We start from the raw sequence: 14,497 nt of genomic DNA on the forward strand, positions 1-14,497 counted from the left end.
GAAGTGAATGGCTTCCGTCAGCTGTCTGGTTACTAACATTCTTTAAAATATATTCTGTGTTCAACAAGACAAAGAGACTCATACAGGTTCGGAACAACGTGAGGGTGAGTGAATGATGACAATTTTCATTTTTGGATGAACTATCCCTTTAAGAAAAGTATTAAAAGTTTCAACAGACAGACAAAGATAGATGGAATACAATAAAATGAATAATGGAGATCGCACTAATTTTAAAAACTTTTTATTGCTTACATGCAGGAGTGCCATAAAATTTGAAGACTACAGTTTTGAACATTACAGAAGATGCAAAATTATCCTTTTTACTTTGTTTCACCTCTCTCTGTACAGTATAGGCATAAATAGCTCAAACGGAGAAGTGAGCGGGGATATCTAAATAGGAACAAAGTCTAAAACAGCTCCTGTCTCCTCCCCTCTCCGTGTTTGAGAACTGATGTTGAGAACATGCATCAACACAGTGAAGTGCAGTTTACTGGACCGGACAGACGCGCGCGCACTGACACACACACTGACAAGAGCTTCTTCGTGCAAAAGAGGCACAGATGAAACGGATACATCTGCGTGGTTTTTAAACCTGTTAAAGACTGACTTGTTGATATACATTAGAATGCGGTCTTGTACCATCTTTCACAAAAGAAATGCCGAAGAAGTTTCGTGCAGCACTGCTTTGGTTTGCCTCCAGGTTAGTGGATACTGGATACATTGGACCTTCGAAGCCTGTGGGTAATAAACTAATATAATGCATAGTGACATCCCTCACCAAGTCTTTTTATTCTTAACCCCCTCTCTTTTCAGAAAGTGTGCTTGTAATTTTCAGTGCTCTGGGATAAAATCAATGTTTATCTTAAAGTGAACATCATGTACCACAAGAAGAACAGATAGCGGTCTCCACTTCCTCTGAAAATGCACAGTGGTAAAATCAGTCTGCCTGAACATCTCTCTGTTTAAAAGGCAAGTCACTCCATTATAACAGCAACTGCGTGTGGTCCATCTGCTTCAAAATGTTATAAAAGAGCACCCGAAAATCAAAGATTCAGGGGAGTTTTAAGTCCCAATAAAAGGAACAAAACATATCCAAGCTTTCTCTCAAACATGCCAGAAGTAGTAACTCCCACCATCCCACCACAATTTGGATAATATGCACCTTATTGCAAGACTGTCCAAAAACAGTTATTGCAAAACTGAAATCTGACATTCGAGAAGTGTATACATTTCCTGGACGGTGGCTTTAGTTTGGCACTTTGAATACAAGACGACAAGATCTCTTGACTTGATGTAATTTGAACAAAGTGAGGTGTGCATTCACCTTGTGAACTTTTGGGAGCTTGGATGATGCTACCAGAAACAATCAGCAGTCAAGGGCAAGGTTAATTGTAAAAGCTCAAAAAGCAATAATGTGCATATTCAAAAGCCACCTTGTATTTGCCAAATGTTTTGGAATGATCCACAGAGATCTAATCGCTTAATTATTGTACATCCCAAAAATCCCTGAAGCCGTGGAGATACGTTCAGTGTCTTGATTTGTGTAAACGTTTTAGTGCGTTTTCCAGCATATTCTTAATTATCTTTACAAAACCGACAAATCAACATTTAGAAATAGTGCAAAATATTTGAGGGGATTTTACACTGATTTTCAGCCCTTTTAGAGTTTCTCTGACCATCGACAAACACTGACCAAAGAAGTACCGTTAAACATTCAGCTGACAATTCATTTGACCTTGAAAGACAAAGGAGTGTGCTTATTGAAACGAAATAATCAGGCTATTTTGCGTTTTTTAAGCAAAGGAGAACAAGAACCAAGCAAACATCTAGGAGCATTCAAAGTTCAATCAAACAAAGGCGAAGACATGCAAACTGATATGGATTATACAAGGAAAGAATTCCATTAGAGGGAAGATTCCTTTGAAAGTCTGGCACTTTCTCCTGCTGAATAAATAGTTACATTCCCAAAAAATAGTTCCCCCCTTTTCTATTGGTGTTCCACACCCACCCCCAAAATCATGCTTGTTCCCAAGTGTTCCTCTGAAAAAGCAAACATTAAAATAAAGACCTTGGAAAGGTGTTTGGTTGTGCCGTAACTTCTGACCGGAAGGGGGGGAAATAAATCAAAACATTTATATCAACAATATGACAAAAATAAAGGTAATGGAAAAATTAAACTGTTGTCCAGTTGTCTTATTTCTTCTGTTTTTTGAAGATCTTGAAGGTGTGTTTCTTGCGACTGGCAGCAGAGTCAGTGTCTTCACCTGTAGAGCCGCTGTCCTCTTCTGGGGGGCTCTTTTTCGAGGAGATCTGGGGTATGCGGCTTCCAGCCTTCACCTCCGTCAGTACAGTAGGGGACGGCGTGTCGGGTTCAGTGGAGTTTGGGCTTAAGGAGCGTGAGGATTCTGACATAGACATCACCGCCTGAGAGCTAAGGATCTCACTCATACTGGCAGACTTCTCAATGCCATACACCTTCTTCATTAATATGGGACTATCAGGGGCTCCGTCGAGAGATACGCCCCCATCGTGAACTCTGTTGCCTCCATTGTGGGTGTGAGAGTGGGCTCCCTCTTCAGAGCGCGAGTGGGGGCCATAGAGGAGTGAAGTGGGCTTCACGGGGAAGTTTTTGGAACTGTAGGACAAGCGTAGCTGTTCGCCGGTCTGGGATATAGACAAAGAGGAATCGGAGTCGGAGCGATTCAAGTCCCTGTGAAGGAAACGATGAAATTAGCATTGGGAAAAGTGAGATATCAGACCAGTCCAAAATCTGTGAGTTGTAAAACCCTCAGAGTTAAGCAGGCAAACAAGGCAACATTTTCAAGCTCTAAAGTTGTCCAAACTGAAGCACAACATGCCAAGACTCAAGTGTAAGCTACACACAGAGCAGGGGTGTCCAGAGTTCAGGTGCAACTCTAAGTAGACACACCTTGTGTTGGTGCAGGCTGGAGCTAAACTCTGCAGGAAGGTGGTCCTCCAGGAACAAGATTGGACACCCCTGACATAGAGACACCCAACATCAAGGGTGTCCAATTCTGCTCCTGGAGGGCCAGGGTACTGAAGAGTTTAGCACCAACCCCAAATCAGAACACCTGGACCAGATAATCAAGGTTTTTAGGATTAGTAGAAACATCCAGGCAGGTGTGTTGTGGCACGTTGGAGCTAAACCAACTCTAGAAGAGGCCTAGAAGACCGGTGTCCAGCAGACTTAAGTTCCAACCCTAACCCAACACAAGCTTATTGCAGTCAGTGTTCAGATTTACTTGCAATTTACAGACAATTGTGTTCAATTAGGGTTGGAACTAAAGTCTGCAGGACACCGGCAATCCAAGACTGGAGTTAAAGAGACCAGGGCATGCATGTGTGATAATGCTTCAAAATAAGGTGAGAATAGTGCAAGAACAGATTAAGCAACCAGGTAGAATGTCACAGGAAGTAGCACAGCCAAGTTCTAAGCTGCAGTGTCATGAACTGTAGTGAGTATAGCCTATTACAGCAACACACCCCACGAGTAGTGATTCACCACAAAATGTAAAGTGTGAGGTAATAGATTTCTGTTAAGTGATTTGGAAGACGTCCCAGGATCATGCCAGGTGAAAAGCACAAAACAAGCACAACAGAATGAACCAATACCCATAGCTGGCGCAACGGTGTGGGGGCTCTGGGCTGGCCTCATATGGGAGATCTGGGATGGTGTCCATGGGCTGGAAATATGAAGAGTGATAGTGGGATGCATGAGGGGCATTGGCGACGGAAAAGGAGTGGGGACCGTGGGATGAGGCGGCGGAGTAGATAGAGGGATGAGACATGGCTGAGGAAAGCGGAGGCAGTCCCAGAGAGTCAAACTGCCCAAAAGGTTGGCTGTGCGCCTGGCGTAGCGCCGTCCTAGGTCTGGACAAGTATGAGCTAGCCTCCCCTTCCTGCCCACAAAGTGCAAGACAACTCTCTACCAACCTCTGCGAACCCAGGGCCAGCTGCGGGTCAATGTGGCGTTGCCGGAGTGACATCATACTGGGAGCTGTAGGGGCACATAACAATAAGGTCACTCAGAGACACGATTCAGAGCATGCAGACATTGAAATAACGCGTGATGGGTGGCAGGCTGGAGAAGGTGAAGCAAGAAACTTTGTGCTAAGAAGGAAAAATGTACAGGTGTGTACAAGTTCAATGGCTTTTCTCAGAAATAGACACAAAAGGGAAGTTTTGGACAAGCTTGGACACTAACCAACCATTCATTAATTTCTTCATGTTGCATTTCCTGTATCTGTTGAAATTGCTTAAGGTGATTAATGCCTAATGTTACTGTAAGATCCAAATGCTTCCGTATTAGCTACGCTAAGGCAGTTATTAAACTTTGCAAAAAAAATAAAAACCTGTCCAATAACAATGTATGTTTTTAAAAAAATTAAAGTCAACATGAAATCCTGTACATGACCCATTTTACTTCCATAACACATTTCAGAGCAAAACAGAATATTCCATGAGAAAATGTATCATAGAAGATTGTTTTATTCATCGGGATTTGATTGGATTGTGAAAAATGAAAGGACTTGAAGTAATATCAGAGGCGGACACTACATGTTGATGAAACATTACAAAGGTTATAACTAAAGAATCGTTCATGATAAGACCATGAATATTATGTATTAAGGAAGTAAAAAAAGGGTCTTTAGTATTTCATATTGACTCCATTAAGTTGTATAAATCAAAGCAGCTATTTCAAAGTAAGCCATTTCACAGCTGTGGACAAGAACAAGATTGAGAGGTGTAGACGGGGAATGTTTCTTTCTGTCCAGTTTCCCTATCCCCTGGGGTAAAGGGCAGAACACCGCTTTAAGAGAGTGCTTTAGGAAAACAAGAGGAAGTGTGAGGAGTGGTTGGGGTAAAGGGCATGGTAGTTTAGCCCACCAGAGTACTTCCAAAACGACTGGCAATCCGAATTCAAAGACCAGAGATTACTTGCTCGACGGCCCATTTGCCGCGCTGCATCTGGAGGGGGTAAGGGGCAAGGGTAGGGTGCGACTGTTAATCATTTTACTACCAACATAGTGCTACAGAACAGACGTCCACAAATTATTTCAATGAAATAAAACACTGAGGATTTAGAAGGATGTAAATCCTTGATCAAATAGTCTTTCAAACTTGGAGTTCTTGATAGCTACGGAAATAATTTTACAACAGCAATTTAGACATATTGTGGAAAGAGTGATCAGCAATGCAAATTGAATACACTTTACCCAATAAACACCAATTTTATTTCATACTTTGCACCTGGGAAGCCAACTATTTGTGGGCTTCTTTGAGCTTCCTTGACATTTCATAAATTCAGATGGAGCATTACAATTACAACTTCCAATGGACCGATAATATTAACTCACACATTTCTTCTGGCCAACTCCGTAACCCTCCATCAAATTTAATACAATAAACTGGAAAAAAAAGTATGTACAATCTAAATGTACAAAGAGTGCATAACTGCTATTTCAAAAACAAATGACACCAATGTGTAGTGAAGATCTTTTCTCCCCTCTGTGTAATACAGACCAGAGGATGAGGTGGGAAAAACACTCCAACTAAAATAATAATAATTGCGCAAACAGCTGATAGTGCATACAACCGTTTCTGACAGATAGTGCTTATAGACAAACTAAATAGCTCAAAACGAGGGATTTTTGGATTTGCTCAAAAGGTCACAAGGTCTTTGCTGGCTTTTGGCTGACCGTGGCTTATCCCTATCGCTGTCCGGCAAGCCCTTACATTGCAGTGTTCCAGGTGCCACTATGTCCTCGTCCATGTCATCCATGTCGTCGGACAAGAAGTGCTGGGGTGTGCTGCGGCCGCCTATGAAGCTGGAGTCCAAGTTGAGGGCGGAGGCCAGAGAGGGCAGGCCTGGGTTATTTACCAGCGTGAAGCCTGTTAAAATCTCAATCTGCTGCCAGCGATGGAGTCTCTCCCTCAGAGCTGCGGTTACCTCACCCAGAGCTTGCCTGGAGAGAAAGAGATACAAAATTAAAAGACGTTAGGGTTATTATTCCAATTATTGATTTATTTTTAATTAGGCATTTGCCAAGAGAAATGTTTGTGACTTACTTGGCTGCAAGTATTTTGTGATCGACATCATCCAGTGAAGAACTGTGTGCAACATGGAACGTCCCGAATAAAGTATTTCTCTTCTTCTTAATCTTTTCTGCCTAAGAAACCATGTCACATTTTTAAAGAAAACTATCATATTATATTACTATTATTGCATACTTTATAATAACGTAATACATAATATAATTTATGTTACATTTTAAATCCACCAACTGATCCATCACAAATCTAACAAAGATTTTTTTCAAACCTTACAATATATTTTTTTTTATAAAAAATATATATATTTTCTGACATTAAAATATATACTTAATTGTCTAGTAGTAGCATTTAATTATCCTTTTAAATCATTTAAACTCTCTAAAACGATCTTACAGTCTTGGTTACCACATTCTGAGGTTGTACGGTCATGTTTTTACCATTGTTCCACTTTAGCTAAACTAACGACTGCAACATATGCTGCTCACCCCGTCTTTGGCCACCTGCAGCTGTCTCTCTGCGTTCTGTTTCTTGATGTTGTAGTACTGCACCTCCACCTCATGAGTGAGCTGCAGCCATTTCTGCAGGGCTCCAGGAGGAGACCAGCTGCTGCGAGACTCCAGCTCCTTCTCAGCTTGCTTCAGGGCCATTCGCACCTGCAGGGGGCGCCAGAGACAGTTCAGAGAGCAGAAAAGCAGATGCAAAGCAAATATCATCAGGATGGAAGCATTTTTTTTTTATCAGACGATTAAAGAAAGTGCTTTTGTTGATAAAAAATAAATACAGATACAATTACAAAACAGGAACTTGCCATATAAAACATTCCACAAAGCAGTGTTATTTTAGGATCATTGATATAGTATTATAGTTTTTATATTTTGAATGATTTTATCGTTATATTGTGTTTTCATTATAATTTCACTTAATTTTTTTTGTAATTTAGTTTTTTTGTCATTTGTATTAGTTATGTCTAAATAGTTTTTATTAATTTATTTCAGTTTTAAGTGTAGTTATTGTAGTACTTCAAGTTAAACTAAACAAAAATGAGAAATTATTTATTTGGCACCTAGCTGAAATAAAATTATTTATTTATATTTTATTTTATCTCACATAACCCTATGACATCTGTAAACACTAGAAAATAAACAACAACCCAAATGCTTGTGGACTGAAATTGCAAGATAGCATTTAACCTTTAAACCTTCTATTTATCCCCTAATTTGCATGTGTGATTATGACGATTAGCTAATTTACATGACTCATGAATGACTCATTTGGCAAGCTAATGAGAATAAACCGCATAAATTACACTGCCTGAAACATTTTGTTGCGACAAGATGCTAATTATATAGCCACAAATAAGCGTAACAACCTCACCTAACCGTACTAAGATAAACACAATTAATCAAATCCTCCATTAGTGGTAAATAAACAGATCTCATCCAACAAGGGTCTTGGGGAGTGGGCTGATGGGTCGGAGAGCCGAAAGACCCCTTTTCTTATGGAACAGCGCTAATGAGCTACAAACCCACAGAGATTTGTGCCGCCCTCTGACCCAGAATACCCACTTAGCGCCTGGGTTTTAATAGGCCAACATAGGCCTATGCAAAAAAAAAAAAAAAAATTACCGGTAATCCAATTCAGGTCTATTTTTCTCCAGAGATGCCACTTGTGGATTCCGTACATATAATATATATATAAAAAAACTGAAAACAAATCAGGTCACAAAAGCAACCCACTTTGCTGTCGTTGACACATTGGAGCTTGACAGTTACAATTCTCTGATCAGGTTCTGCAAATATTTCTCTCCTTTCAAATCTGAAGTGTTAATCTGTCCCTTATGCAACAGCACTGCGGTACACAGCTCTGGACACCGCGCTGGGAATATACTCAAAGGTATCAACAACATGATTTTCCTGTACTGATGAAGTTCGATAAAGTTTTATCAGCAGAAGTACGAGGGGGCAGTCGTGGCCTAATGGTTAGAGAGTCAGACTTGTAACCCAAATTGTAACCTGAAGCAACAATTTGATTCTCAATACTGGTAGGAAGCATCTGAGGTGCCCTTGAGCAAGGCACCTAACCCCAAATTGTTCCCCGGGCGCACAGTGTGTGTGTGTGTGTGTGTGTGTGTGTTTGTGTGTGTGTGTGCTCTACTCGCTGCTCTTAATGCATGTGCATCAACTTGGGTGGGTTAAATGCAGAGGACAAATTCTGAGTATGGGTTACCATACTTGGCCTTCACGTCACATCACTTCAAAGTTTGAGATCATCTTACAACCATTTCCACCTACTTACTTTCAGTTATTTAGTAAAGAATGGCAATTAGAATCAACATATGGCAGCATATTGAGAGATCTAGACAACTAACACTAACTGACATCTAACCACACTTCAACATCTTGCATATTTATTAGGGGACTTTTCACCTACACTAAAACCACACCTATGTGGGATTTTCTATATATACACTAGCCATTTTGTTAACAACATGTATTCATTACTTCAATGAGCTCATTGTTTCTGCCTCAAATTAATACATTGTTAGCTAACTGCATGATTTGTTTATGTACATTTCTGAAATCTATTGCTTGGACACAGTCACCTCTGAATTGTAAGGTAGACGCATGCATTTTCTGTAAAGCTGATTTGAAAAGAGATGTATTGTGAAAAGCTTTACACAAATAAATGAGAATTGAATAGTACCTGATCCAGCTCCTCCTCTGCGTATTTCTGTCGGCTCAGCTCGTTCACAGTTCCCTCCCGGAGCTCCTTCAGTCTCTGCGCCTCCTGTTTGGCCGTGATGATCTCGTCCCTCATCTTCTGCTCCAGGTTTACCTTCTCCACCTCCACTGAACGGTGCTCCTCCTGAGCAATCTGTAGCCTGTGAGGAGACAAAATAAAGTAAAAACACATGACATGACCAAGTCGCTTTGGTTAAAAGCGTCTGACAAATGTAAAATGTAGTCACATCATAGTGGTCATAACAAAGGCTTAATCATTAAACTTATGGCCAAACAGCTAACGTGACTTCTAGAGTGATTTCTGAACGCATTTTAAAAAACTATTTCAGTATATCCGGTACTATTTAAAGCCCTGTTTTGGATGTTCTTACGACCTTGATTTTACTGATCCCTTCGGGAACTTTGCTAAATACACTGTTGTAAATAAACAACAATACAAAACTGCTACAAACCAGTTAAACACTGCTAATATAAGAGCTGTGGCCTGGTGCTTATGGTGTATGCTCTGATACAGTGTTCATGCAGCCAATACAAGTTTGAAATTAGGCCTTGAATTTCCTCCTTTTCTCACACAAACTATATTATATTATATTATATATATATATATATATATATATATATATATATATATATATATATATATATATATATATATATATATATATATATACACACATACATACATACAACGTATACACATACACATACACCAGAGCACGCATACACAAAGTTCAGTTTGAAACTACGTGACTAAGAACCAACATTTTTCAGCATTTCATCATCAGTAATTGGAGCAGATTTAAGCTCTTAGCAAATCACATGTCTCACTCCTTTTGTGCCAATTAAATGGTCTCTACAGTTCAGCAAACAGATAGTCGAGTAACCGAGATGCAAGGATTAAGATGCTAAAATAAAACATAACTGATGACGGGAAACTAAGACATGCTTGATAAAACTCCTGTCAGACAAAGACACTAAATCACGGCAGAGCTTTAAACCCAGCTGTGCTCTTTTTAGTTTCAGAGTCATGACTCATGTTCAAAGAGGTTCAAAACTCAAAAGCAGGTAATAAGCACAATAAAGACAAATATGACTGCTTTACAAGTATATATATATAAAAAAAAAAAAAAAAAAAGTCATCACTGATGCAGTGTCAAGTGGACAGAGCTTCATACCATATAGAACCGTATCATACCAATATGGGTTATTAATGGCCGATATCGAGAGAACAGGCTACATATATAATGGGGTCCAGGATCTGTTTTTGTTTTGTTTTAAATACAGTTAAAGTTAGCGATTTTGAAAAGTTGATAAAGGGAGGAGGATGATGATGATAATGATGATTTACTCAATTCAGAATAACTTTAATACCACAACATCTGGAAACCGAATGTGCATAATTTTGAAACGAACTGGAAAAAAACGAAACTAAATGATACATTAAAAAAAAATATGTATATGAAAATAAAATGTGCATAAATCTGGAGCCAGTGCAAGTTTATTATTTATCATCTCAACAAGCTCAACTATTGACCGATTAATAGGCCTGGCTTGTACAGTATATTCATCTATCAACTAACTGCAATTACCCATTTTGGTAATTACACTAAAAAAAAAGCGTCACACCAGGTCATCAAAACAATCCATTATAAACAGCCAATTAGCAGGATAGAAGAACTAAAGATTAAGAAACAACATAATCCTTTATGTTCACCTGATGTGTACACATTGTCAGCACCTTCAGCCGGAAACTACATTCACAGGGAAGTCTGACTGCAAAACTGCAGACGCGTAAACTCATCGAGATAATGATGATGTAACAAGCAGGGAGGGGGAGCGGAAAAATAACTGCAACCAAAGTCTACTCTAGGCTTTCCTGAGCTACGGCAGGATTAACCATTTTTCCTGGCGAAAGAGAGAGGAAACACGGGGCCTCGATTCAATCAGTCATGTCTATATAAACCCCCAGATCAATCTTCACTTAAAGGAAGAGGCTTTATCTGTCCGGGACATATCACATGACAACGGTTTAGGGGACACTAGACTGACTCAGAAGACGTGATGTGTATCCCTCCAGGATTATGGGTACCGAGTTTAAATCAAATTGACTTACAAAAGCATACTTGACTCAGATGACTTACAGAAGCATGCATCACACCTACCGTTTGAACTCATGGCAGCTCTCTTTTGAAAATCGTATGTTATTGTTAAAAATCAATTTGTCTATGGAGAAAATGAACGGGATTTTTTACTTCTTGAACCCTACTGACTAGAAAAGAATAGATACGCTTGTTGAATGGCTCCTGCAGTTTTGTTGGCATCCAGAAGATGGCAGAAGGATTCGGAGGCCTGACGGAAAGAGAAACAGGTGGATTGGGGGAGAAGTTTTTCATTGAGATGGGAAATCTAACACCCCCAAACCTGACCTCTGCCATTCACCATCCTCCAAAATAAGTAATGGAACCTCAGCCCTACAAGCCAACAACAAACATCTAGCAAGGCTCTTTAAAGACTCACCATCTTTGCATTCAAACGACACATTCCTTTGTGCTGGTGAAAGTAGGACTATGAAAACAAAAGAAAACAGTAACAATAGACTAGACTACGCATGCAATGATTAATTAAACTTGACTTCTCTTCCTCTCCTACAAACGTGCACCTGCAGCCTCAGATAAGCACGGTTACTGTAACTGTCGGGTGCATGAGGACATTTTCTCTCACGTCTGATTTTACGAGGGTAAAACAAGCATGTGAGAAATGTGGCAGAGAACAAGGGATGGTCTCTAAGAATGAAAGTCACGTGTGCTCGTCTCAAACACAAAGGAACGGAAATTACATCCTCAATACTATTTTTTTAAAGCCCTAAAACCAAGTAATAAACGTCAGTTAGTAATTTGTCAAGAGAGTGCCAGTCACAGTAAAGACAGACATGAGGACAGTACTTTTCTGTTCAACTCTTTGTTTACAATAGTTTTTAGCTTAAAGTAAAAAAATAGAAAAAAAGATCAAAAACAATTATCATAAATACCATTTACTCTAAGTAAAAATTAGAAAACCGAATGTGCATAATCTGAGGCCGTTTACACAACAACGTAATAAAAACGGATAACGTTTTTTTTGTGTATAGACGAAAACGATCCCATTCACACGGATCTGTGAAACTGACTAAAAACTCTGTATTATGCATGCTAGGCCAGTAGTTAGCTATAGATATGCTATACATTTTTTTGGCCGATACCAATATACAATAATCCTTTATGTGTGAAAGCCGATAACTGATATATTGACTGATAAATCTAAATTCAAATTGACTTTTTGAGAACCTTAATACAAAAACAAAGTCTCACCATTAAAAGCCATGTCCCAAGCACTTATAATTCAACATAATTCAAACATACAGTAGCCTAGTTTGAGCCAGAATAAGATTCCTTAACTTTTAAAATTAATTTTACCCTCCTATGGCCAATTTTCTTTATCAAATTTTCATAAAAAATCTTTTGCCTTAGAATTAAATAAAATACTGCCTAAATAATGCAAACAAGTCATTGGACAACATTACTTGTGTAAAAAGAATCAAAATGCATGTGGCATTGATAAAATGGAAGAGCCTCCGCACAGACAATAATTAAATGATTTTAATAAAAAAAACAGTGTTAATTAAAATAATATGATAATAAAAGTGCTAGTTATTATTAATGATGCATCAATGTTTTTGAAAAAGAAAACATCTAAAATTAATGAGCTGAATGAACATCGGGAATCTTTGTTAGCCGGTTAATTAACTCAAAGAAACCTATGAGATTAATCACATCATGTGACAACTTATATCTGCACAAAGTGACGAGAATGCACAACTGAAAATTCTCTTATCGGGTCCATAATGATAACATTACAGCCTTTAAATCATGAATCCCTAGTTGACACTTTGTGAAGAAAGACTACATGCATATAAACTGAACACATAATACACATGCACATGATGTTAATGTTTTCACAAATTCACATTTTTGTAGTTTACACAGAGACGATAACAGTCTCGTTTTCAAAAGTTTGCATTTTCAGGACACCAAAACTATGTTTTCATCTAAATGAAACCGGTGGCGTATAAAAAAAACGCCCCAAGATTTTCACTTGAGCCATAAATAATAAAATGATCTAAACCTACCAATGCCATTGCAACTACCCACAATGTCCTGACAACCTCACTAAACAGTGACGCACTAAAGAGGCTGGAAAGCAATTCCACTCACTCGTGCGTTTTGGGCAAGCATCACAAATGTTCTTCCGCAAATGTAAACTTCTGCTTTATAACATGCGATTCTAATCAAATTGAATTGTTAACTGCAGTGTAGAAAGGGCAGTTTACATTACGCCTCATTTATGACTCAGAGTAAATGGACAGGGATTGCGCATGTGATAATTTGGCAGCGTTCGAGAAGAGGTTTGTCTGTTGGCGAGATACATCAACACACCTACACATTAAACTGTTGGAAAGCCTGACTCAACTGCCACAGCCTTGATAAGCATTTACAATACGTCTCAAATGGAGAGAAAAAATGCCTATACAAACGGCCAATGTAACTTCCTTAAAAGGCGAACTGACATTTAATCTCAATATGTTCCCAAAACAAGCCTACATCAAATAAAATTAACTTTTATGAAACGACAGCCCACAATGATCTGCGTTCATGTGTGACATAACTGGCATTCATTTTATTTTTATCCTTGAGTTTAAGCTGAGATGATTCGAAGTATCCAGGGGTTAATCACCTCCCTCAGGGGCGACCGGAGCACTGTAGGCCTCTCACCCACCAATCACCAGAGACGTGACCCGGTGACTCGGCTGGTTTTGTCAAAACACAACATGCTGGACGTCCTCCACTGTAACAAACACACTCTGCATAGTTTCCACTGCCCTGTCCCCTTCACACACGCGCTCACACTTCATTCACATGTTTAAGGGATACACAGATCCCTCCGGACACAGGCTCCTGTGTCATTCTCTTAAAGGTGACAGACTATGAGTCTGCATGAGGAGCTAGCGGAAGACGGTTGGTACTGAGGGATCAGGGGCATTATCCACGTTCCCACATTCCTAAAGATTCCTCAGCGTATGCGTAACGGTTAGCAAACACAGCCATCTGACGTGCTCAACACTTGCTGGTAAATATTCACAGAGAGCAAAGGGTCATTCTATGGAATGGAAGACGTCTTTCAAACAACAAGTGTTAATAAATTGCATAAAGCCATATAAAAATGAATATTTTTAAATATACCGGTATGTTTATATATAATTATGCATTGAAGAATGGTAACAATTGGTATATATTTATATATAAGGCTATTCTTGGTGTGCTCCCATACTATTTATGTTCACTTCTTATGAAAAAAAGTGCTGGTCATTACTCTCTCCGTTCTCAGTCTTGCTTTCTGTCCCACATGTCAGTACTGAGCTGGGTAAAAAGGCCTTTGTTTATTCTGCTCCCTCTACATGGAATTTGCTGCAGAACAACTTAAAACTTAGCAAATTGATTCGTTTGAGTGTTTTTAAGTTGAGAATGAGATGTTTTGAGTTGAAATCCGTCACATGTCAATGTTTTTATTGAGATGTCATTGTAAGTGCATAATTGGCTTTCATACTGTTTCTATTAATTTATTTGTTTCCTGTGTGTCTTTGTATG

The 14,497-nt window shown here is 39.1% G+C and overlaps 1 protein-coding gene across 4 annotated transcripts in view; it reads right to left on the bottom strand.

Annotated features, from left to right (window-relative positions):
- Positions 1-225: 225 nt before the first annotated feature.
- Positions 226-14,497, bottom strand: part of stim1a (stromal interaction molecule 1a) — a 49,120-nt gene continuing 34,848 nt past the window's right edge. Inside the window, exons 8-14 of one of the 4 annotated variants that reach the window (XM_079610336.1) lie at positions 8,779-8,956; positions 6,561-6,728; positions 6,091-6,191; positions 5,758-5,987; positions 4,909-4,989; positions 3,955-4,018; positions 226-2,710 (exon numbers count right to left, since the gene is read on the bottom strand). In XM_079610336.1, coding sequence (XP_079466462.1) covers positions 2,194-2,710; positions 3,955-4,018; positions 4,909-4,989; positions 5,758-5,987; positions 6,091-6,191; positions 6,561-6,728; positions 8,779-8,956 — 1,339 coding nt within the window. In that variant the 3' untranslated portion in view covers positions 226-2,193. Of the gene's footprint in view, positions 2,711-3,633; positions 4,019-4,908; positions 4,990-5,757; positions 5,988-6,090; positions 6,192-6,560; positions 6,729-8,778; positions 8,957-14,497 lie in introns of all 4 variants that reach the window. The other 3 variants (XM_079610334.1, XM_079610337.1, XM_079610335.1) reach the window with 3 other exon arrangements.

Source organism: Phoxinus phoxinus (assembly GCF_949152265.1).
Source record: "Phoxinus phoxinus genome assembly, chromosome: 4".
Taxonomy (NCBI): Eukaryota; Metazoa; Chordata; class Actinopteri; order Cypriniformes; family Leuciscidae; genus Phoxinus; species Phoxinus phoxinus.